This window comes from Bufo bufo, chromosome 3, assembly GCF_905171765.1.
Source record: "Bufo bufo chromosome 3, aBufBuf1.1, whole genome shotgun sequence".
Taxonomy (NCBI): Eukaryota; Metazoa; Chordata; class Amphibia; order Anura; family Bufonidae; genus Bufo; species Bufo bufo.
This window is the reverse complement of record NC_053391.1, coordinates 630,324,085-630,350,010: the sequence shown is the minus strand read 5'-3', so window position 1 is coordinate 630,350,010 and position 25,926 is coordinate 630,324,085. Positions and strand designations below refer to the sequence as shown.

The window sequence follows — 25,926 nt, the reverse complement described above, 5'->3', positions numbered from 1 at the left end:
CCTTGTCAGTAGAGGATACCTGGTGTTACTGCCATCAGTGTAGTTTTTCTGATGCTGTATACTTTGGTTGTATCCTGGATCTTGTGTTGCTAAAGATTAAGTTCCAGTGATAATATAACAGAATATCCAGTAAGTCAGAGCAGTCAAGGTAATTTCTTCTCCAGTTATTTAGGCTGGGTCCCCTGTGGACGGTGGCCTATCTGTTCCTGACATAGCCCTTGCAAAAGGGCGAAGGAGACTATCAAAACTAAGAGACCTATCCACAGAGCACCTCCGTCTGAAACCTTGCCCTTTTATATTGGACCTATTCCTCCTAGGCAGCCCTATTTCTGCCCAACTTGCCATGTTTGTCTCAATACTGATTAACTCCTCAGTGGAGTAAGGATAGGGGGTAGGAAACAAAAATGGGTATAGAAAACGAGAGGCTAGGGATAAAGAGATCCAGGATCCACTTCAATCAAATCAACAAGAGCCACAGTCAGTGGACTGTCGACTCTGGAAGCCAGTGTGATGATCCATCCTCTGGATAGATCATCAGCATCTGATCGGCAGGGGCCCGGGACCCCTGCCGATCAGCTGTTTAAGAAGGCAGCGGCACTGGCAGTAGCGCCGTGGCCTTCTAGCTGTTTACCGCTGGCCCAGTGACGTCACGACTAGTATCAATGGCCTGGGCATGGCTAAGCTCTGTTCACTTGAATGGACCTTAGCCCCGCTCAGGCCAGTGATGCTAGTTGTGACATCACTGGGCCTGCGGTAAACAGCGAGAAGGCCGCGGCGCTACTGCCAGCGCCGCTGCCTTCTCAAACCGCTGATCAGCAGGGATCCCAGGTGTCGGACCCCCGCTGGACAGATGCTGATGATCTATCCAGAGGATAGATCATCAGTTTAAAAAAAACTGGAGAACCCCTTTAAGTATAAAGGGATAGTGCAGGCAGCACACTGTTTAACCCCTTACGGACACATGACGTACCGGTACGGTATGGTTCCCGAGTCCTTAAGGACACATGACGTACCGGTACGTCATGTGGTGTTCCTATCACCGCCGCCCGGCGGGTGGTGATCGGAACACGGTGCCTGCTCAAATCATTGAGCAGGCACCTCGGCTAAATGCGCCGAGACCCGTGACCCCCCCATGTCGGCGATTGCCGCAAACCACAGGTAAATTCAGACCTGCGGTTTGCGGCTTTTACCTGGTGCGGCGGTGGTGCCATCGGGTCCCCATGGGGCTGTGGGGGGGACCCGATGGCATGGAAGGCAGCCGATGCCTTCCTGAGGCATCTGCTCTGCCTTCCGGTGAAGAGCCTGTGAGATCCAGCCCCCTGGATCTCACAGGCCCCGGAAGCTGTATGAGTAATACACACAGTATTACTCATACAGCCAATGCATTCCAATACAGAAGTATTAGAATGCATTGTAAAGGAATATACCCCCAAAAGTTCAAGTCCCAAAGTGGGACAAAAAAATAAAGTGAAAAAAAAAGTTGAAAAAATAAAGTTTTCCCCCCCAAAAATTTAGTTTCAAGTAAAAATAAACAAAAACGTCATTTTCCCCAAATAAGGTTAAAAAAAATTGGTAAACTATAGGGGGGGGGGAAATGTATACATATTAGGTATCGCCGCGTCCGTATCGACCGGCTCTATAAAAATATCACATGACCTAACCCCTCAGATGAACACAATAAAAAATATAAACTGTGCTAATAAACCATTTTTTTTGTCACCTTACATCACAAAAAGTACAACAGCAAGCGATCAAAAAGGCGTTTTCCCACCAAAATAGTACCAATCTAACAGTCACCTCATCCCACAAAAAATGAGCCCCTACCTGAGACAATCGCCCAAAAAATAAAAAAGAAATATGGCTCAGAATATGGAGACACTAAAACATCTTTTTTTTTTTTTTTTAAAAGCTGTTATTGTGTAAAACTTACATAAATAAATAAAAAGTATACATATTTGGTATTGCCGCGTTCGTATCGACTGGCTCTATAAAAATATCACATGACCTAACCTCTCAGATGAACACCGTAAAAAAATAAAAACTGTGCTAAATAAACCATTTTTTGTCACCTTACATCATAAAAAGTGTAATAGCACCCCAAAATAGTGCCAATCAAACCGTCATCTCATCCCGCAAAAAATTAGACCCTACCTAAGATAATCGCCCAAAAACTGAAAAAACTATGGCTCTCAGAATATGAAGACACTAAAACATGATTATTTTTTTGTTTCAAAAATTATATTATTGTGTAAAAGTTACATAGATAAATAAAAAGTATAGATATTAGGTATCGCCGCGTCCGTATCGACCGGCTCTATAAAAATATCACATGACCTAACCCCTCAGATGAACACCGTAAAAAATTTAAAATAAAAACTGTGCTAAATAAACCATTTTTTGTCACTTTACGTCACAAAAAGTATAATAGCAAGCTATCAAAAAGTCACCTGCACCCCAAAATAGTGCCAATAAAACCGTCATCTCATCCCGCAAAAATCATACCCTACCCAAGATAATCGCCCAAAAACTGAAAAAATTATGGCTCTCAGACTATGGAAACACTAAAACATGATTTTTTTTGCTTCAAAAATGAAATCATTGTGTAAAACTTACATAAATAAAAAAAAAAGTATACATATTAGGTATCGCCGCATCCGTGACAACCTGGTCTATAAAAATATCACATGATCTAACCTGTCAGATGAATGTTGTAAATAACAAAAAATTAAAACGGTGCCAAAACAGCTATTTCTTGTTATCTTGCCTCACAAAAAGTGTAATATAGAGCAACCAAAAATCATATGTACCCTAAACTAGTACCAACAATACTGCCACCCTATCCCGTAGTTTCTAAAATGGGGCCACTTTTTTGGAGTTTCTACTCTAGGGGTGCATCAGGGGGGCTTTAAATGGGACATGGTGTCAACAAAAACAGTCCAGCAAAATCTGCCTTCCAAAAACCGTATGGCATTCCTTTCCTTCTGCGCCCTGCCGTGTGCCCGTACAGCTGTTTACGACCACATATGGGGTGTTTCTGTAAACTACAGAATCAGGGTCATAAATATTGAGTTTTGTTTGGCTGTTAACCCTTGCTTTGTTACTGGGAAAAATGTATTCAAATGGAAAATTTGCCAAAAAATTTAAATTCTGAAATTTCATCTCCATTTGCCAATAACTCTTGTGGAACACCTAAAGGGTTAACGACGTTTGTAAAAATCAGTTTTGAATACCTTGAGGGGTGTAGTATCTTAGATGGGCTCACTTTTATGGAGTTTCTACTCTAGGGGGGCTTCAAATGGGACATGGTGTCAAAAAAACCAGTCCAGCAAAACCTGCTTTCCAAAAACCATATGGCAATCCTTTCCTTCTGCACCCTACCGTGTGCCCGTACAGTGGTTTACGACCACATATTGGGTGTTTCTGTAAACTACAGAATCAGGGCCATAAATATTGAGTTTGGTTTGGCTGTTAACCCTTGCTTTGTAACTGGAAAAAAAATTATTAAATGGAAAATCTGCCAAAAAAGTGAAATTTTGAAATTGTATCTCTATTTTCCATTAATTCTTGTGGAACACCTAAAGGGTTAACAAAGTTTGTAAAATCAGTTTTGAATACCTTGAGCGGTGTAGTTTCTAGAATAGGGTCATTTTTGGGTGGTTTCTATTATGTAAGCCTCGCAAAGTGACTTCAGACCTGAACTGGTCCCTAAAAATTGGGTTTTTGAAAATGTCTGAAAAATTTCAAGATTTGCTTCTAAACTTCTAAGCCTTGTAACATCCCCAAAAAATAAAATATCATTCCCAAAATGATCCAAACATGAAGTAGATATATGGGGAATGTAAAGTAATAACTATTTTTGGAGGTATTACTATGTATTATAGAAGTAGAGAAATTGAAACTTGGAAATTAGAAATTTTTTACAAATTTTTGGTAAATTTTGTATTCTTTTATAAATAAAAAAGATTTTTACTTCATTTTACCAGTATCGTGAAGTACAATATGTGACGAAAAAACAATCTCAGAATGGCCTGGATAAGTCAAAGCGTTTTAAAGTTATCAGCACTTAAAGTGACACTGGTCAGATTTGCAAAAAATGGCCTGGTCCTTAAGGTGAAATAGGGCTGAGTCCTTAAGGGGTTAAGTATGAACGCGCTCCCCTGTTCAAACGTTGAACGGTCCCACCCCAATGTGCATATGGACGTTGTCACATGATGCGGAGAACTTCGTCACATGATAGCACATTCTATATCAAGCATCACGACAGCGTCATGACAATGCCATTGCCCACTCACAATCAAGATGCGTGCTGCTAGGGGACATTTGACATCCCCTGGGTCAAGCGAGTGCAGACTGATAACACTGCACAAATTATCGATGCTGGTGCTAACACACATAAGGGTTGTATAACATTTGATACATTTAGGCTTTCTGATCAGCCGATCCCAACACAGCCATAATAAGCAATTAGGCAAATTAGGTTATTGTGGAATGATGAAGGGATGATTAATTATGACCCATACATGTAGATAGGACAAACCCCTGTATCCATTTGACCATATGAAGGGATACCTTCTGAAGTAATATTCCTGTATTGGGGATAAGGTGACACTAATCATTATTCAGAATGAATTCTTATGAATTCTTAGCCTATTATCAGAAGGCAAGACAAATCAAAGAGCATCAGAGAGTTAAGAGGAGGCGGGGCCCATATATACTAAAGTATAAGTCCCTAAATCCAGATGTCTAAGACTTTCGGAATAAAGTTTGACTTAGGCCTCATGCACACGACCGTTTTTTTTTGCAGTCCGCAAAAAGGATTTCCGTTGTTCCGTGATCTGTGACCGTTTTTTCTTCCGTGGGTCTTCCTTGATTTTTGGAGGATCCACGGACATGAAAAGTGAAAAAAAAAAAAAAAGTCAAGTTTGCATTGAAAATGATAGGAAAAACGGACATGGATCACGGACGCGGTTGACTATCTTGTGTGCATCCGTGATTTTTTACGGACCCATTGACTTGAATGGGTCCGTGAACCGTTGTCCTGCAGGGACAAGCTTTAGACACCTTGGACTAGGGACTCTGATAGAACTGCTACCTGCCTTATCATCACCTATGACAGAGTAGTAGATGAGGTGCGAAAAATCATCTCTAAAAATTGGGATCTATTAACATTAGATCCTGATCTAAAGGATTTCAACAATGACCACCCCCTTATTACATATAGGAAGGGTCGCAGCCTCCATGATAGGCTGGTACACAGCCCTACAAATCACCACCGAGGGGCACCGCTTGGTTAGAAAGTCCAAGGAGGCTACAGTTGTGGTGGCTGTAGGTTCATGATGACAGGGGAAAAAATGTACTAGCCAGATGACAGGGAGAGAATATAAAATCCTTCATTTTATCAGCTGCAAATCAAAAGGAGTACAAAATGACATGTAGTTACACTAAAGAATATGTGGGGAAAACCCTGCGAGAGCTACGGCGGACAGTGGATGAACATCTGGGGGACATTAGAAAAAAGAGAGATATCCCAATCGCTAAACATGTTCTCCTTGAACATAATGGAAATCCAGACTGTTTGAGGTCCAATGGAATAGAACTGATTCGATCATCCCCGCGTTGTGGCAATTTTGATGGGGTCTTGCTGCAACATGAGACCATGCTGATTACGTTTTAGACATCCCCTATTACTACAAGTAGTTCTGTTTTTGAAAGATTCGGTTTCAGATGGAGAGAGGATATGATGTTAGAGACAGTAGGCAGACAATTACCGTTGTTCTGTAGTACAGAAAGATTGATGTCATGGGATGAAGTGTAATGGATTGTTGACACATGGCTTCTTCTTTACATGAAACAGCTTCAACTTGCATTTGTTGATTGCACAGCAAACTGTGTTTATAGAGAATGATTTCTGGAAGTGTTTCTGAGCCTGTGCAGTGATTTCCAGTACAGAATCATGCCTGTTTTTAATGTAATGCCGTAATCCTTTTTTTTTTTTTTTATGTAAGTTTTACACAATGATTTCATTTAAAAAAAAAAAAATATTTTATAGTGTCTCCACATTCTTTTTGCTCTTTTTATTCCCAGTCTTGTGATTTACGGTACGGCTAGTGTCACACATCAAAAAAGTCAAGCGACATTTGATCTAATGGTGTCGCAATGCAACTTTTACTCTATTAACTTTAATGAAAGTCATGCGCAACATGTGACTTGCCTACTTTTTTGAGATGCGTTGCTGCCATCATGTTCTAAATTAGTTAATTTTTTTAATGAAATGATGTAATATCTCTAGGGTTGAGCTAACCCGTGGAAGTTCGGGTTCGCCGGGTTCGGCCCTGAACAAGGACCCAAGTTAAGTAAATGGGGACCCAAATTTCACTTTATTATTTTCACTTTATTAACATGGTTATAGCAGAAAATAATAGCATTCTTAAAACAGAATGCTAAATAAAATGTATATTGAGGGGTTAAAAAAAAAATAATAAAACCTCACCTCATCCACTTGATCACGCAGCCGGTATCTTATTTTCTTCAAGACCTGCAAAAGGACTTGCGGCGACGTCAACGCGCTCACCACGTCGTGAGCACGGTGATGTCACCGCAGGTCCTGCTAAATGAAGATAGAAGGTCCTTCTATCTTCATTCAGAAGGACCTGCGGTGATGTCACCGCACTCACCACGTGGTGAGCGCGGTGATGTCACCGCAGGTCCTGAAGAAAAGAAGATACCGGCTGCGCGATCAAATGGATGAGGTAAGTTTCATTTTTAACCCCTCAATAGACATTTTATTCAGCATTCTGTTTTAAGAATGCTATTATTTTCCGTTATAACCATGTTATAACGGAAAATAATAAAATCACCCAAACGCCGAACCCGAACTTCTGTGAAAAAGTCCGGGTCCGGGTACCCAAAGTTGCAAAGTTCAGTACGAACCCGAACTTTGTAGTTCGGGTTCGCTCAACTCTTAATATCTCGCATTCAACATCTGATATGTATCTGTTCTGTGATCTATAGTGAATAAATTATGGGTCTATGAGATTTGCAAATCATTGCATACTGTTTTATTTATTTACATTTACTTACAGTTTACACAGCGTCCCACTTTTTGGGGAATTGTGGTTGTACTTTTGCCGTTCATCCCCTGCTTCTTCACTCTGTGCACTGTTTCTTCTTGCTGCTGACGTCATTTTATTGGCTGCGACATTCTGTGTGCACATGTTGCTGTGCAGCCAGTCACCGGCCTCAGCACTACACGGGAAGTCACTGCTGAGGCCGATGATTGTCTTCAGCTGTGACTTGTGTGTATGGAATGTCACCGCTGCAGCCAGCAAATAAATAACAGTTGCGATGACTGGAGCACAGCACAAGTATGCTTAACCCCTTCAGGACCCTACCATTTTTCACCTTAACGCCTTAAGGACCGGGCTCATTTTCACCTTCAGGACCAGGCCATTTTTTGCAAATCTGACCAGTGTCACTTTGTGGTGATAACTTTTAGGGATGTCCCGATACCAGTATCGGTATCGGGACCGATACCGGGCATTTGCACGAGTACATGTACTCGTGCAAATGTCCCCGATACCACTGCCGATACCTGTGCGCCGCTTCTATGTGTCTGTGTCCGTCCGCGGCCCCTGCATCTCGCACAGCTGATACAGCTTCAGAGGCAGCAGCAGGCAGTGTAATAGGAGCCTACAGTGGAAGCTAGGCCCGCCCCTCCCCGCCCTCCAACCAATCAGAGGCAACCAGCACTGACTCACAGCACAGGGAGCGTAGTGCAGGGACTCAGAGAATCGTCTGAGAGTTTATTAGTTAAAAGAATCGAATGAGTCACAGACCGTGTCACCGAGTCCCTGCCAGGCTTCCTGCTCTGCGGCTCCCTGTAAGTCCGTCCGGGGGAAACATAGAAACATAGAATGTGTCGGCAGATAAGAACCATTTGGCCCGTCTAGTCTGCCCAATATACTGAATACTATGGATAGCCCCCGGCCCTATCTTATATGAAGGATGGCCTTATGCCTATCCCATGCATGCTTAAACCCCTTCACTGTATTTGCAGCTACAGTACCACTTCTGCAGGAAGGCTATTCCATGCAGCCACTACTCTCTCAGTAAAGTAATACTTCCTGATATTACTTTTAAACCTTTGCCCCTCTAATTTAAAACTGTGTCCTCTTGTGGTAGTTTTTCTTCTTTTAAATATTCTCTCTTCCTTTACCGAGTTGATTCCCTTTATGTATTTAAAAGTTTCTATCATATCCCCTCTGTCTCTTCTTTCTTCCAAGCTATACATGGGGGGGGGGGGCATTATTAGTATAGCATGTAGCTGAGCTGTGTGTGTACAGGGTGCATGTAGCAGAGCAGGAAGTCTGGGGTGACAGTCTCTGACTCATTCGATTCGTTTTAACTAATAAACTCTCAGACGATTCTCTGAGTCCCTATAATAACTATAATTACATCACAGTCTGCTCCACTGCATTCACTGCAGCAGAGCTGTGTTTGCCAGGAGCGAGTCCCTCTTAAGGTGATAGTGTATGTCTTCTTTGGCCCTGGTCCCTCCCTTCCTGCCTGCAAGCTGCACATTGATCTCTAAAAGCAGGCATTAGGGCAAGAAGAAATATACATTACTGTATGATGGCCACAAGACTATTATACTGAGGAGGGAAGGGCTTCAAAAATTGTTGTCCTGACTCCTTACAGTAGCGTCTCCTTGTGGCTGCCCCCCATACAGTATAACGTCTTCTTGTGGCTGCCCCCATACAGTATAACGTCTTCTTGTGGCTGCCCCCCATACAGTATAACGTCTCCTTGTGACTGCCCCCATACAGTATAACGTCTCCTTGTAGCTGCCCCCCATACAGTGTAATGTCTCCTTGTAGCTGCCCCCATACAGTATAACGTCTCCTTGTGGCTGCCCCCCATACAGTATAACGTCTCCTTGTGACTGCCCCCCATACAGTATAATGTCTCCTTGTGGCTGCCCCCATACAGTATAACGTCTCCTTGTGGCTGCCCCCATACAGTATAACATCTCCTTGTGGCCCCCATACAGTATAACGTCTCCTTGTGGCTGCCCCCATACAGTATAACGTCTCCTTGTGGCTGCCCCCCATACAGTATAACGTCTCCTTGTGGCTGCCCCCATACAGTATAACGGCTCCTTGTGGCTGCCCCCATACAGTATAACGTCTCCTTGTGGCTGCCCCCCATACAGTATAACGTCTCCTTGTGGCCCCCATACAGTATAACGTCTCCTTATGGCTGCCCCCATACAGTATAACGTCTCCTTGTGGCTGCCCCCATACAGTATAACGGCTCCTTGTGGCCGCCCCATACAGTATAACGGCTCCTTGTGGCTGCCCCCATACAGTATAACGTCTCCTTGTGGCTGCCCCCATACAGTATAACGTCTCCTTGTGGCTGCCCCCATACAGTATAACGTCTCCTTGTGGCTGCTCCCATACAGTATAACGTCTCCTTGTGGCCCCCCCCCATACAGTATAACGTCTCCTTGTGGCTGCCCCCATACAGTATAACGTCTCCTTGTGGCCGCCCCATACAGTATAACGTCTCCTTGTGGCTGCCCCCATACAGTGTAACGTCTCCTTGTGGCTGCCCCCATACAGTGTAACGTCTCCTTGTGGCTGCCCCCATACAGTGTAACGTCTCCTTGTGGCTGCCCCCATACAGTGTAACGTCTCCTTGTGGCTGCCCCCATACAGTGTAACGGCTCCTTGTGGCTGCCCCCATACAGTATAACGTCTCCTTGTGGCTGCCCCCATACAGTATAACGTCTCCTTGTGGCTGCCCCCATACAGTATAACGTCTCCTTGTGGCTGCTCCCATACAGTATAACGTCTCCTTGTGGCCCCCCCCATACAGTATAACGTCTCCTTGTGGCTGCCCCCATACAGTATAACGTCTCCTTGTGGCCGCCCCATACAGTATAACGGCTCCTTGTGGCTGCCCCCATACAGTATAATGTCTCCTTGTGGCTGCCCCCATACAGTATAACGTCTCCTTGTGGCTGCCCCCATACAGTATAACGTCTCCTTGTGGCTGCCCCCATACAGTATAACGTCTTCTTGTGGCTGCCCCCCATACAGTATAACGTCTCCTTGTGGCTGCCCCCCATACAGTATAACGTCTCCTTGTGGCTGCCCCCCCATACAGTATAACGTCTCCTTGTGGCTGCCCCCCATACAGTATAACGTCTCCTTGTGGCTGCCCCCCATACAGTATAACGTCTCCTTGTGGCTGCCCCCATACAGTGTAACGTCTCCTTGTGGCTGCCCCCATACAGTGTAACGTCTCCTTGTGGCTGCCCCCATACAGTGTAACGTCTCCTTGTGGCTGCCCCCATACAGTGTAACGTCTCCTTGTGGCTGCCCCCATACAGTGTAACGTCTCCTTGTGGCTGCCCCCATACAGTGTAACGTCTCCTTGTGGCTGCCCCATACAGTGTAACGTCTCCTTGTGGCTGCCCCATACAGTGTAACGTCTCCTTGTGGCTTCCCCCATACAGTGTAACGTCTCCTTGTGGCTGCCCCCATACAGTGTAACGTCTCCTTGTGGCTGCCCCCATACAGTGTAACGTCTCCTTGTGGCTGCCCCCATACAGTATAACGTCTCCTTGTGGCTGCCCCCATACAGTGTAACGTCTCCTTGTGGCTGCCCCCATACAGTATAACGTCTCCTTGTGGCTGCCCCCATACAGTATAACGTCTCTTTGTGGCCCCCATACAGTATAACGTCTCCTTGTGGCTGCCCCATACAGTATAACGTCTCCTTGTGGCTGCCCCCATACAGTATAACGTCTCCTTGTGGCTGCCCCCATACAGTATAACGTCTCTTTGTGGCCCCCATACAGTATAATGTCTCCTTGGAATGTTATAGTTCTGTTTTTGGGCCTTTTGGTTGGTCAGTGGTCAGAAAATACATGTGTGTGTATTTTATTGTTAAAATTAGTATCGGTAATTGGTATCGGTGAGTACTTAAATAAAAGTATCGGTACTCGTACTCAGTCTTAAAAAAATGGTATCGGGACATCCCTAATAACTTTAAAACGCTTTGACTTATTCAAGCCATTCTGAGATATTTTTTTTTGTCACATATTGTTCTTCATGACACTGGTAAAATGGAGTAAAAAAAATTCATTTTTATTTATAAAAAAATACCACATTTGCCAAACATTTAAAAATTTAGCAAACTTCCAAGTTCCAATTTCTCTATTTCTATAATACATAGTTATACCTACAAAAATAGTTATTACTTTACATTCCCCATATGTCTACTTCATGTTTGAATAATTTTGGGAATGACATTTTATTTTTTAGGGATGTTACAAGGCTTAGAAGTTTAGAAGCAAATCTTGAAATTTTTCAGAAATTTTTAAAAACCCACTTTTAAAGGACCAATTCAGATCTGAAGTCACTTTGTGAGGCTTACTTAATAGAAACCACACAAAGATGACCGCATTCTAGAAACTACACCCCTCAAGGTATTCAAAACTGATTTTGCTAACTTTAACCCTTAATTAATGGAAAATAGAGATACAATTTAAAAATTTCACTTTTTGGGCAGATTTTCCATTTTAATAATTTTTTTCCAGTTACAAAGCAAGGGTTAACAGCCAAACCAAACTCAATATTTATGGCTCTGATTCTGTCGTTTACAGAAACACCCCATATGTAGTCGTAAACCGCTGTATGGGCACACGGCAGGGCGCAGAAGGAAAGGAATACCATACGTTTTTTGGAAGGCAGATTTTGCTGGACTGTTTATTTGACACCATGTCCCATTTGAAGCCCCCTTGATGCACCCCTAGAGTAGAAACTCCAAAAAAATGACCCCATTCTAGGAACTGCACCCCTCAAGGTGTTCAAAACCGATTTTACAAACTTTGTCAAACCTTTAGGTGTTCCACAAGAATTAATGGAAAATAGAGATACAATTTAATGTTTTCACTTTTTTGGCAGATTTTCCATTTTAATAATTTTTTTCCAGTTCCAAAGCGAGGGTTAACAGCCAAACCAAACTCAATATTTATGGCTCTGATTCTGTGGTTTACAAAAACACCCCATATATGGTCATAAACCGCTGTACGGGCACACGGCAGGGTGCAGAAGGAAAGGAATGCCATACGGTTTGTGGAAGGCAGATTTTGCTGGACTGGTTTTTTGACACCATGTCCCATTTGAAGCTCCCCTGATGCACCCCTAAAGTAGAAATTCCCAAAAAGTGATTCTATTTTGAAAACTACGGGATAAGGTGGCAGTTTTGTTGGTACTATATTAGGGTACATATGATTTTTGGTTGCTCTATATTACACTTTTTGTAAGGCAAGGTAACAAGAAATAGCTGTTTTGGCACAGTTTTTATTTTTTGTTATGTACAACATTCATCTGACAGGTTAGATCATGTGGTATTTTTATAGACCAGGTTGTCACGGATGCGGCGATACCTAATATGTATACTTTTTTTTATTTATGTGAGTTTTATACAATGATTTCATTTTTGGAAAAAAAAATATTTTATAGTGTCTCCACATTCTCAAAGCCGTAGTTTTATTTATTTTTTTGGGCGACTGTCTTGTGTAGGGGCAAATTTTTTTTGGGATGAGTTGACGGTTTGATTGGTACTATTATAGAGTGCATATGACTTTTTGATCGCTTGCTATTACATTATTTTTGTAATGTAAGGTGACAAAAAATTGCTTTTTTTACACTGTTTTTATTTTATTGTATTCATCTGAGGGTTTAGGTCATGTGATATTTTTATAGAGCAGGTTATTACGGACACGGCGATACCTAATATGTCTACTTTTTTATTTATGTAATTTTTCACCTTTGAAACAAAAAAAATCATGTTTTAGTGTCTCCATATTCTGAGAGCCATAGTTTTTTCAGTTTGTGGGTGATTGTCTTAGTTAGGCGTTTTTCACACGGGCGTCATATTTTCTTGCCCGGATAAGAGGCGGGAAGTTCGGGCTTGGGATCGGTGTTCTGTAGATTGTATTATTTTCCCTTATAACATGGTTATAAGGGAAAATAATAGCATTCTGAATACAGAATGCATAGTAAAATAGGGCTGGAGGGGTTAAAAAAAAATAAAAATAATTAAACTCACCTTAATCCACTTGTTCGCGCAGCCGGCATCTCTTCTTTCTTCATCTGTGCTGTGAGCAATTGGACCTTTGATGACGTCACTACGCTCATCACATGATCCATCACCATGGTGATGGATCATGTGATGAATGCAGTGATGTCATCAAAGGTCCTATTGCTCACAGCACAGATGCAGACAGAAGAGATGCCGGCTGCGCGAACAAGTGGATTAAGGTGAGTTAAATTATTATTTTATTTATTTTTTAACCCCTCCAGCCCTATTGTACTATGCATTCTGTATTCAGAATGCTATTATTTTCCCTTATAACCATGTTATAAGGGGAAATAATAATGATCGCGTCCCCATCCTGATCGTCACCTAGCAACCGTGGTGAAAATCGCACCTCATCCGCACTTGCTTGCGGATGCTTGCGATTTTCACGCAACCCCATTCATTTCTATGGGGCCTGCGTTACGTGAAAAACGCACAAAGAGAAGCATGCTGCGATTTTCACGCAACGCACAAGTGATGCGTGAAAATCACCGCTCGTGTGCACAGCCCCATAGAAATGAATGGGTCAGGATTCAGTGCGGGTGCAATGCGTTCACCTCCCGCATTGCACCCGCGTGGAATACTCTCCCGTGTGAAAGGGGCCTTAGGGTATGATTTTTGCGGGATGAAAGGACGGTTTGATTGGCACTATTTTGGGATGCATATGAGTTTTTGATCGCTTGCTATTACACTTTTTGTGATGTAAGGTGACTAAAAAATGTTTTTTTTACACCGTTTTTATTTTTTTACTGTGGTCACCTGAGGGGTTAGATCATGTGGTATTTTTTTTAGAGCAGGTTGTTACGGATGCGGCAATACCTAATACATATACTTTTTTTATTTACTTAAGTTTTACACGATAACAGATTTTTTTTGGTAGGGGCTCATTTTTTGCAGGATGAGGTGACTGTTAGATTGGTACTATTTTTGGGGGTATACGCCTTTTTGATCGCTTGGTGTTGCAAATTTAGTGATGTAAGGTGACCAAAAAATAGTTTTTATTTAATTTTTTTGACGCTGTTAACCTGAGAGGTTAGGTCATGTGTTAGTTTTATAGAGCCGGTCTATACGGACGCGGCAATACCTAATATGTGTACTTTTCTTTTTTCCTCCTGCTTTTTATAAAAAAAATCCCTTTATTTTGGCAAAAGGATATTAAAACTTAACTTTTTTGGGGGGAAAACTTTTTTTTTTCACTTTTTTGTTTACTTAGATTTTTGTCCCACTCTGGGACTTAAACTTTTGGGGGTCTGATCCCCTTTACAATGCATTCCAATACTTCTGTATTGGAATGCATTGGCTGTATATGTAATACAGTGTGTATTACACATACAGTTTCCTGCCTGTGAGATCCAGGGGGCTGGATCTCGCAGGCTCTCCCCCAGAAGGCAGCCCCGATGCCTACGGAAGGCATTGTGCTGCCTTCCATGCCATCAGGTCCCCGTCACCGCAGGACATCAAGAGTTAATACGCCGGCATCTGTGATTTCACCTATGCTGGCGCATGCAGCAGGGGTCCGGCTATCAGTGACTTCCGGACCTCTGCCGCGGATCGGGCAGGGGCATCTCCTGCACCCGCCTGTTCACATCGCCGTACATGTACGGCGCTGGTCCTTAAGTCACGGACATCTGCGCCGTACATGTATGGCGTGGGTCCTCTACGGATTAATACATATTTATTCATGAAAGTGACCCACCCAGCGTTATGCTCTGGGTCACAAATTCTGTTTAAGATGAAAGGTAATTAAAAATAATCCAGATTGTAGAGCTCTTCTGCCATACTGTAGTTCAGTAGGACATGCCATCAAAGTGTCTTAACCTATGGCAACCCTTGGGGCTGTCATTAATTTATACTGCAGCCCCACCCATATTGGGTTGCACAACTCTGTAAACACTGGGTGCAAACCAGCAGTGACTAGAGCAGGATAAGGGCTCATTCACACTTGGGTTGACATCTCATTTTGGAGCCTCTGTTGCAGATTCTGTCAGAAATCTTTGGCTAAATGATGGGTTTTAACATTTTTATTTTACTTCAGATGCAAAATTGACCACCTTTTGTAATAGAATCTCATAATATGACTTTTTACCGTTTAATACTTTTTACCCCTTTAATATGTTTTTATTTATTTTTAACATTAGCATTCTGAAACATAATTCACTTAAGATTCCTTTTAACTTTGTATAATTATTATATTATTATTATATTTTTATTTTTTATTTTTTTTAGGGCAAACCAGCGAAGATTGAGGAGATATTTGTGGCTGTGAAAACATGCAAAAAGTTTCACAAAGACAGAAGTATGTTTTCTCATCTGATATAGTACATTACTGGGTAAATTGAGAGGATACATGTTATGATTGCTGAAGAAACAGAGTGGTTTGTTCTTGGCCTATGTTTTGCCTTGAGGAGAAATAACAGATTGTAAAAATGAAAGTAGAAATAACAGTACAATAACAGTAACAATAATTCTGTGCAGTCATGTGTGTATATATATATATACACTGCTCAAAAAAATAAAGGGAACACTTAAACAACACATTGTAACTCCAAGTCAATCACACTTCTGTGAAATCAAACTGTCCACTTAGGAAGCAACACTGAGTGACAATCAATTCCACATGCTGTTGTGCAAATGGGATAGACAACAGGTGGAAATTATAGGCAATTAGCAAGACACCCCCAATAAAGGAGTGGTTCTGCAGGTGGTAACCACAGACTACTTCTCAGTTCCTATGCTTCCTGGCTGATGTTTTGGTCACTTTTGAATGCTGGCGGTGCTTTCACTCTAGTGGTAGCATGAGACGGAGTCTACAACCCACACAAGTGGCTCAGGTAGTGCAGCTTATCCAGGATGGCACATCAATGCGAGCTGTGGCAAGAAGGTTTGCTGTGTCTGTCAGCGTAGTGTCCAGAGCATGAAGGCGCTACCAGGAGACAGGCCAGTACATCAGGAGACGTGGAGGAGGCCGTAGGAGGGCAACAACCCAGCAGCAGGACCGCTACCTCCGCCTTTGTGCAAGGAGGAACAGGAGGAGCACTGCCAGAGCCCTGCAAAATGACCTCCAGCAGGCCACAAATGTGCATGTGTCTGCTCAAACGGTCATAAACAGACTCCATGAGGGTGATATGAGGGCCCGACGTCCACAGGTGGGGGTTGTGCTTACAGCCCAACACCGTGCAGGACGTTTGGCATTTGCCAGAGAACACCAAGATTGGCAAATTTGCCACTGGCGCCCTGTGCTCTTCACAGATGAAAGCAGGTTCACACTGAGCACATGTGACAGACGTGACAGAGTCTGGAGACGCCGTGGAGAACGTTCTGCTGCCTGCAACATCCTCCAGCATGACCGGTTTGGCATTGGGTCAGTAATGGTGTGGGGTGGCATTTCTTTGGAGGGCCGCACAGCCCTCCATGTGCTCGCCAGAGGTAGCCTGACTGCCATTAGGTACCGAGATGAGATCCTCAGACCCCTTGTGAGACCGTATGCTGGTGCGGTTGACCCTGGGTTCCTCCTAATGCAAGACAATGCTAGACCTCATGTGGCTGTAGTGTGTCAGCAGTTCCTGCAAGACGAAGGCATTGATGCTATGGACTGGCCCGCCCGTTCCCCAGACCTGAATCCAATTGAGCACATCTGGGACATCATGTCTTGCTCTATCCACCAACGTCACGTTGCACCACAGACTGTCCAGGAGTTGGCAGATGCTTTAGTCCAGGTCTGGGAGGAGATCCCTCAGGAGACCGTCCGCCACCTCATCAGGAGCATGCACAGGCGTTGTAGGGAGGTCATACAGGCACCTGGAGGCCACACACACAACTGAGCCTCATTTGACTTGTTTTAAGACATTACATCAAAGTTAAATTAATTTTAAATTAATTTTTGTGTGATTTTGTTGTCAGCACATTCAACTATGTAAAGAACAAAGTATTTCAGAAGAATATTTAATTAATTCAGATCTAGGATGTGTTATTTTTGTGTGCCCATTATTTTTTTGAGCAGTGTATATATATAATATACAGGTGAAACTCGAAAAATTAGAATATCGTGCAAAAGTTCATTGATTTCAGTAATGTAACTTAAAATGAGTTGCATTAATGCAGCTTACAATTAGAATTTTGTTAAAAAGGTTCATTATTCTAGGCTCAAAGTGTCACACTCTAGTCAGCTAATTATTCCATACCCCCTCAGCAAAGGGTACCTGAAATTGTGACTTTGGGGTTTCATAAACTGTAAGCCATAATCATCGAAATTATAACAAATAAAGGCTTGAAATATCTCACTTTGCATGTAAGGAGTCTCATATGTTAGTTTCACCTTTTTAGTTGCCTTACTGAAATAAATGAACTTTGCACGATATTCAAATTTTTCGAGTTTTACCTATGTATATGTATATATATGTATATGTATATATATATATATATATATATATATATAGTCAATATGGCAAATCAAAAGGTAATGTAGCAATTAATGTTCCTTCAAAATAGCTTGTATTTTTTACTCAAATCTACACTTTGTAAATTTAAAGCAAGCCGGTCAGATGATTTCTGAGACCAGAATAGAGGGAGAGAGCTGAGCTCTCTGATATATAGGTTTATAAGATTTCTGTCCTTTTACACAGGCTGAGGATTAGGCTAATTATTTGGAACAAACGTTTGTATGGACACTTGTTGCTGATAATTGGCATGTGTAAATGTGCTGATAAACAAGCAAACTTTGCCTTTATGTTAGACGGTTGTATTTTTCATGCATTCCTCATTGTCAGCAGCACTTTGCCCTGTTTTAGCTGTACACACACTTATGCAGGGAGAGCTGTCAACCATCTTGTGTAGGTGGGGTAATTAGGACTCTTAAGGAAATCCTTCTGTCAGGAGTCCTGTCACTATTTACGCTACATTTTACTAGATATCCTCCAAATCATATTAATCTATATACAGTGATCCCTCAATGTTTTCAACTTACAATGGTCTTTTCTAGGCCACCATAACTTAAAACGGGACTCAATATACAATGCCTCAGACTCAGATCCAACCAATCAACATGGCCATTTCACTGGTAAAACACCTTAATTGGTTGTCTAATAGCTCCTTTGTGGTCAGAGGTCGCAATAACGCCTGTTCAAGCGTCATTGACGCCTGTTCAGGCCATATTACTCCCTGGAAAAAGTCTAAGGCGTACCAATATACCTTGCAGGGCACGCTGTGAATGGCACGGGCAGTGCAGCGATGCTGCCTGTGCCTGAAATGACCAATAGCAAAGCTCCTTACAGTAAGGAGCTTTGCTATTGGTTGGTTTGGGCAGGCGCCAATGCGATACAGCGCCGAGCAACAGAGGAAGCCACCAGGAGATGGAAGGAGGAGGGGCCGGCTGCCTGGCGTTTCTACAATAAGGAGAGCGGGCGCACTGGACAAGGACCCTGGGAAACATGGCGGAGGAGCTGAAGGGGACTCCTCAGAGTTGACAAACAGCCCCAGACATCGAGGTGACAGCAGTGTGTAGTGCAGTGTGTGATCATCACTGCACCACATGCACCATACACTGCACCACACACACATCACATACTGATGCGTGTAGTGTGTGTGATGTATGTAGTGTGTAGTTAATGCAGGCAGGCTAATATAGCCAAGTGATAAATTACAGGGTTAAATCCACTATATTGGACTGGACTTTATCACTTGACTATAATTGCCTGATGTTCTTTAGATTAGTAATTGTTCCCCCGCATAATTATCCACCTCTTAGGCCACGTTCACACCACCACTATTTATTTCTGTTGTTCTGCTCCATTAGATGAGCAGAGCAACGAAAATAACAGAAGTGCTGGATCGGGCACGTAAGGCTGGGTTTTTGTGATACGTTCAACGTACAAAAAAAACGCACACATTAACGGATCCCTCAGACAGATGCCATACTGTGGCATCTGTCACTATGGAGTTCCATTCTAAAAAAAAAACAAAAAAACTTTTTTTTGCAGAACTCTGCAGGATGGGAAAGCGTAGTGTACCACATTTTTCCATCCTGCAAAATTCAGCAAAAAACAAACAAAACTGTAGGCCTAACTGACAGGGAAGAAGCTGAACAGACTCCGCCGACTATGATGGAGACTGTTCAGTTTCCGTTCAGGATCTGTCTTTTTACCAGACAAAATAGTCCTGCATGTAAGGCTTTTTTGTCTGGTCTTTCAACAGAATCTGCAGATGTGAGCACGTGTAAGCCTATATATTATGTATTTCAATTCTTGCAACTTTCGTACTCCTCCTCGGGTAAAAATACTCCTCAGAAATGGTCAGAGGAGTATTTTTACTCTTCTGGAAAAAATGTAATGCGACCTCTGTTTGTGGTACTACGTTTCCAGTACTGTCCACTGTCTGTGCCAGGGTGAGCTGCTCCTTCATTTTATTTTTCTGGTAAATGTATGTCCAATACAAGACCCTGAATAAACGCCTGATCTCACCATAGAAAGTCATTTCTAGCGTCCAGCATCTAATCCTGTCGGTTTTATGTACAGACCTAATTTATCTGTCTTGGTTATCTGCTTAGTTCACTTTTTTGTATTTTGTGTTGCCATTTTTGGGCTTTGGAACCAATTACTGGTTTTCCCTAGAGATATTATAGCGTTACAATGGTTTTAACTTAAAATGGTTGTCCTGGATCCAATTAATATTGTAACTTGAGGGACCACTGGTATCACAGAGCTCAGTTTATCTCGCTCTATCATATGTTGCTCTCAGTACAGCAGAAATCACCTGACAGGTTTTCCTTAAAGAGGTTGTTCCCCTTTAGGCTGGTGGGGGGGGGGGTCACCTGGCCCCATTGCCTTACGTGATCAATTGACATGACTCAAAAGGGCCAGATCACTGCTGCGGTCATTCATTGAATGCAGCAGTGTCAAATCGAACGCTGACAGCAGGGGACCTTAACGAGGCAGCAGAAGAGCCAGGACCCAGCACTGTAGAGCAGCTAAGTATGCCTCCCTTTGCAGGTCTCACCAGAATGGGAGTCTGTTCAACCCCCCCCTCCCAAAAAAAAGTGAACAACCCCATTAAGTGGGCAATTTGATGAATGATTACTTTAAACAGGACATGGTAGTTCTCCAGACCAGGCAGTCATGGTTACAACTTGATCATACTAATGTAACAAAAAGCTGAAAAAAGTTTTGTCTTTGTTACTAAAATGGCAAGGCTGCTCCTAAATGTAAGCGTCATCTTCCCAAAGTCAAAAGTAAAAAAAAAAAGCAACACCGTAAAATAGATGCCCTATCAGAATGTCAATGTCTAACGCTGTATTTGCAAGTGCCAGCATGACATAAAAAAATATAAACTCACCTTGTCAAAGCACCCATCCAAGCCACTTTCAGTCTATACTGGGCCGGAAGGGTCGTGTGCCATATACATGGTCAACACTGCTGGCCACTCAGGCTGTCTTTGCACATCAAGGCTGAGGCCTTTGCTTGGCCAGCAGCAGTCTTGTGTGTGATTGGCTGGGAACGCTGTTGTGCATATTTATGGCTTTCACACCTGTCGTTCAATTGATTTTAAAATAAGAAAGAAAGGCATTGTTTATGAAGGGTGTTATAGAAGACCTCAAAAAATAAGGGGGCATTCCCATGATAAACTTGGATGAACTCACCGCAGGCCTTCCAATGCATGACAGTAGCATGTGTACTTGGAGTAATATGAAGTAACGAGTAAATCATGTAATGTTTTAGAACCTATTGCTTGCCAAATTGCTAGAATTTCCCACCATTACTGCATATCATGTACCCATCATCTGTGAAGATTAGAAAATGGAATTAGTTCATAGGAAGCGCCAACTGGCTTACGTTAGTTGCCTGGTATTTTTGGACATTTCACATCTTCTTGGCAGGTTTACCTTTGTTGATGTTTTTATTGCATTTTTTTTTCATTAAACTTCTTGCCATTTTTGTTTTATCATTGAATGGAAATATGGAGATTCACTTCAAAGATACTTTATAGCTATGTTCTTTATTAGAAGTGTTTTCCAAGATTTTTGAATATTTGGCAGAGCATGGGGCTGTGTTAAATAATGAAAAATAACTGCTCTTCTTTTAAATGGCTCGCCTCTCAAATCCTCGCCGGGCCTGTAGCAGACACATATGCCGTTCATTGTTCACTTGATGGCCGCCTTGGGAGTGGCAGGACATTTTAAAGGTTAGTAAGGTTGTTTCTTTAATTGACACAGCCCTCCCTGCTCCAAAACATCTCAGCCCCTTTAACCTATGTTTGTGTGTTTTACTTCTCATTTGTAGATGTATAATCCATACTGTGTTTTTGCAGTTCCAGTTGTGAAACAGACTTGGGAAAAGAATGTTGTGCTCCTTGAATATTACAGTGATTATGCCGATCCTACAATCCCTACAATAGATCTAGGCGTTCCAAATGTTGAAAGAGGTAAAATGACATGTAGTCTGCATTCCTTGATGCTGTATGTAAAACCATTCTTATATATTGTAAAAATACATAGGTTTTCATTTTCAAGGATTATAATTTGCTTCACTACATAAGGCTACTTTCACACTAGCGTTAATATTTTCCGTTACTGAGTTCCGTCATAGGGTCTCAATACCGGAAAAAAAAAAACTTCAGTTTTGTCCCCATTCATTGTCAATGGGGACAAAACGTAACAGAATGGAATGCTCCAAAATACATTCAGTTCCGTTCTCATACCGGAGCAAAACGCATTCCGTCCTGGGATGCGGAGCAAAACGGATCCGTCATGACCCACAATGTAAGTCAATGGGGACTGATCCGTTTTCTCTAACACAATAGAAAATGGATCCGTCCCCCATTGACTTTCAGTGGAGTTCATTACGGATCCGTCTTGGCCATGTTAAAGATAATACAACCTTATCCGTTCATAACAGAGGCAGACCGTTGTATTATCAATAACTGAAGCGTTTTTGCTAAACCATGAGAGATCCAGCAAAAACGCTAGTGTGAAAGTAGCCTAAGTTGGTGTCTCCTGCTGTGCAGATTGGTCACCATACATACTTCTCATAAGCAGCTTCAGGAAGCAGCTGATCACCGGGGGTGAGAGAGGCTACAGTAGACCTGTGGCTGCGGCAATCAGTTGCTAGCGACGTAGGGAGCCACGTCCAGGCGTATATTGTACATAGAATAGCCATTCAGGTAATATGTAAGGGGGTTAGACCTTATATAGGATCTTATTGGCCCATGAGTGGTATATATGGCTTCCCACTCAAGGGTAGAGGAAGAAATCACCCAGAAATAGTGATAACTTGGAAATAATTTGTCTCATTCATTATTTCTACGCCTGTTTGAGGCGTACAAAATGGTCTACATGTAAGACAGCTAGGAACCTGTCATACATTTAGAACTGGTGCTGGAGGCCAGTGCATTTCCATTAAAGATGTTTTACTGGACTTAGATACAGATGACCTCTTTGTAGGATGTCATCAGTATCTGATTGGTGTGGGTCTTACTACAGCGCCAGAAACTACACAGCGGGGTGATGCTGGAAGCAGAAGTCTCCGTCCACTGTGCAGTTCCTGTCGACTGCGTACTGCTGCTCATCTCCAATTTACTTGAATGGGGGTTGATCTATAGCAGGGACTCCAGCTGTTGCAAAACTTTAACTCCCAGTATGCCTGGACAGCCTACAACTATTAGGGAATGCTAGGAGTTGTAGCTTTGCAACAGCTGGAGGGCTGCAGGCAGTGGTGTACATAGATAAGTAAGGGCCCCATAGCAAGGATCAAACCAGGCCCCCCACACAGGACTGAAGGATTTCTGCCTGAACCCTTTTCAATGACCCTTGGATCATTTTTCCTCTGCTCAATTTACTAAAAGTTGTTCCTTTAGAGGGTAGATTCCTGACCAAGTTTTCATCCCCAGTAGAAGAGATAATCCCAACTAAGACTGGGCCCCATAGCAGTCGCATGGTCTGCCGCTATGGTAGATACGCCCCTGGCTGCAGGTTGAGCATCCTTGATCTTTAGTAACCTGGTACACCACTGCACATTGACAAGAGCTTTTCACTTCCAAGTATGTCTACTGTACCAGCAGCTGCACAAAACAGATCAGTGAGGTGCCAGGTTTCAAACAGCCAAAGACCTGATATTGATGATCTATCTGGAGGATAGATCATTAGTATCTAAAGGCAGGTTTTAGTTTAGCTGATGGAGCGAGCGATTGTCGGGAAGGAAGCGTTCCTTCACAAGAGTCAGCTGCTCACTCAGTGAAGGAGACCACTGTATTTACATGGAGCGATCTCCTTCACAGTATGAGGAAGAGGGATCACTATAGCAATCAGAATCATTGTTTCTGGGAAGCAGATCACTGTTTAGACAGTACGATCTGCTGTCCAGAAATGATGATCAGTGGTGCCTGTACGCTCGTTTATCGGCTGATTGGCAGCACATTTAGATGGCCAAATTACCGGTAACGAGCGCTCGCAGGAGCGTTCCCGATAATCTGGACCATTATTGGTTCGTCTAAATCCACCTTTAGGGTCCATTCACACATCCGCAAAATGGGCCCGCATCCGTTCTGCAATTTTGCGGAACAGGTGTGGACCCATTCATTTTCAATGGGGCCAGAATCTGCACTTCCGGATCCGCAAAAAAATAGAACATGTCCTAGAAAAGGCATTTTCTATGAGAGGGCCGGTGATGTGCGGTCCGCAAAATGCGGAACGCACATTGCCGGTGTCCGTGTTTTCCGGATCCGCAAAACACATACGGACTTGTGAATGTACCCTCAGTCTTGGAAAATCCCTTCAAAGTGGTTGTCCCACAATGGAAATTCATCATCTACCCATTTATCACGTAAGATAGGCGATAAATGATTGTTGAGGGTGCCACCATGCAATTCGTACAGTCACTTCACGTGGGGATTCCGAGCCCTCATTCCTCCTCTCTGCACAACCACAGTAGGAGGAGTTTGAATGGAGCGGTGGTTAAGCAAATCTGTGGGACTGATGGAGACAGCCAAGTGGTGTGCTCTACTTTCTGTCCTGAAGAAGAATGTCATAGAAAGTGTATTTCCAGTGATTTAGAATGCCAGCCCTCCCACCAAAAGTTTAGAACTGATGGTGGGAGATGCAGAATGGGGCCATTTCTAAGGCAACCATTGGTCGTCAAAGAATCATCTGGACAAGATCTTTACAAGTGAGACTTTGCTGTCCAGCTGTTTTCTCACCACGGTACATCCTGCCTCCCCTGCGGTGTGTCCAAACGTCAATTCTTGAGTAGTAGAGATTATATTTTTTGTTGGTGGAGCTACACTTTAAATGACTAGACTGCCTAGTATTGTGTGTATGAAACTTGACGCTGTCTTTTTCAGATTGTGTTTCTCCACTGTGTAATATAATGATTGTATAAAAATATTTAAAGAGGACCTTTCACCGATTATTACACTATGAACTAACTATACAGACATGTAGAGCGGCGCCCGGGGATCTCACTGCACTTACTATTATCCCCGGGCGCCGCTCCGTTCTCCCGCTATGCCCTCCGGGATCTCCGCTCACTAAGTTATAGTAGGCAGAGATTCCAGTCACTAAGTTATGGTAGGCGGAGTCTGCCCTTGTTCTGCTCTAGCGCTGGCCAATCGCAGCGCAGAGCTCACAGCCTAGGAGGTTATTTTCTCCCAGGCTGTGAGCTCTGCAATGCGATTGGCCAGCGCTACAGAAGAACAAGGGCAGACTCTGCCTACCATAACTTAGGGAACGGAGATACCGGAGGGCATAGCGGGAGAACGGAGCGGCGCCCGGGGATAATAGTAAGTGCAGTGAGATCCCCGGGCGCCGCTCTACATGTCTGTATACTTAGTTCATAGTCTAATAATCGGTGAAAGGTCCTCTTTAATAGCTACTGTAGTGGCCTCTACAAGACGTTCAGGGCATTTATCAAGGCATTTACACCACTTTTGTGGTGTAACGACGTTACAAATTATGGCGCATGTCATATGTGCACCATAATTCGTGACTTTTTAAGCTTATCTGCACTTTTTAAAGTGTCGAGAAAAGGGGCGGGGCTTTGCACCACCCGCCAAATTTACCATTACTTTCGCCGGAAAGGGGTGGAATTTATAGCCGAATGCTACGCCATATTTACCATTACTTTCGCCAGAAAGTAGTGGAAGTTACAGCCAAATGCAACACCATCCTGTAGCTGGCATAGACTTCAGGTTTGGTGCACGGCAGGGCAGAGATGTGCATAATTTATTAAGCCTCTTAATTAAGAGCATATCACGCCAGTGCACGGAGATCAAGGCTGGCACATGGGTACACCAGTCTTGATAAGTGTCCTTCTTTGTATCCTGTTTCTCACCAGTTCAATCATGAAAGCGATCCTGTGGTTCAAGAAAAAAAAAAATGACATTAACTGGGAAACAAGCAGAATGTTTACTTGGTGACCTCCTCTTCATCTTTTTAGTTGCAGATCCTTTAATTCTTGGGCTCCTCTTCTGCCATCCAAGATGGCCGTGCAGCTTCTTAGACTATCTGATGTATACTGTGTATTGGTGCCCGAAGACACTTCCTACTTGCCCAGCCCCTCTCTTGGATTGGCCAGCACAGTTCACATGAGTAGTGCCGGCCAATGCACGGGCAGCAGTAAGTGTCTTGGGCTACCAAACGCACAATAAGCATGCTGACAAGCGGTGCATCCTTCTTATACGGGCCCGTGAATCAGCAGATCTGCGGCTAAAAAGGTGAAAAAGAGGGCACCATTTAAAGGGCTTCTGTCACCCCCCATTGTGCAATTTTCATTAGCCAACATTAGCTAT

General features: G+C 43.1%; 1 protein-coding gene across 1 annotated transcript in view; it reads left to right on the top strand.

Moving 5' to 3' along the window:
- Positions 1-25,926, top strand: part of B3GLCT (beta 3-glucosyltransferase) — a 587,625-nt gene that overhangs the window by 514,398 nt on the left and 47,301 nt on the right. Inside the window, exons 10-11 of the mRNA XM_040426156.1 lie at positions 15,382-15,451; positions 21,454-21,567. Coding sequence (XP_040282090.1) covers positions 15,382-15,451; positions 21,454-21,567 — 184 coding nt within the window. The remainder of the gene's footprint in view (positions 1-15,381; positions 15,452-21,453; positions 21,568-25,926) is intronic.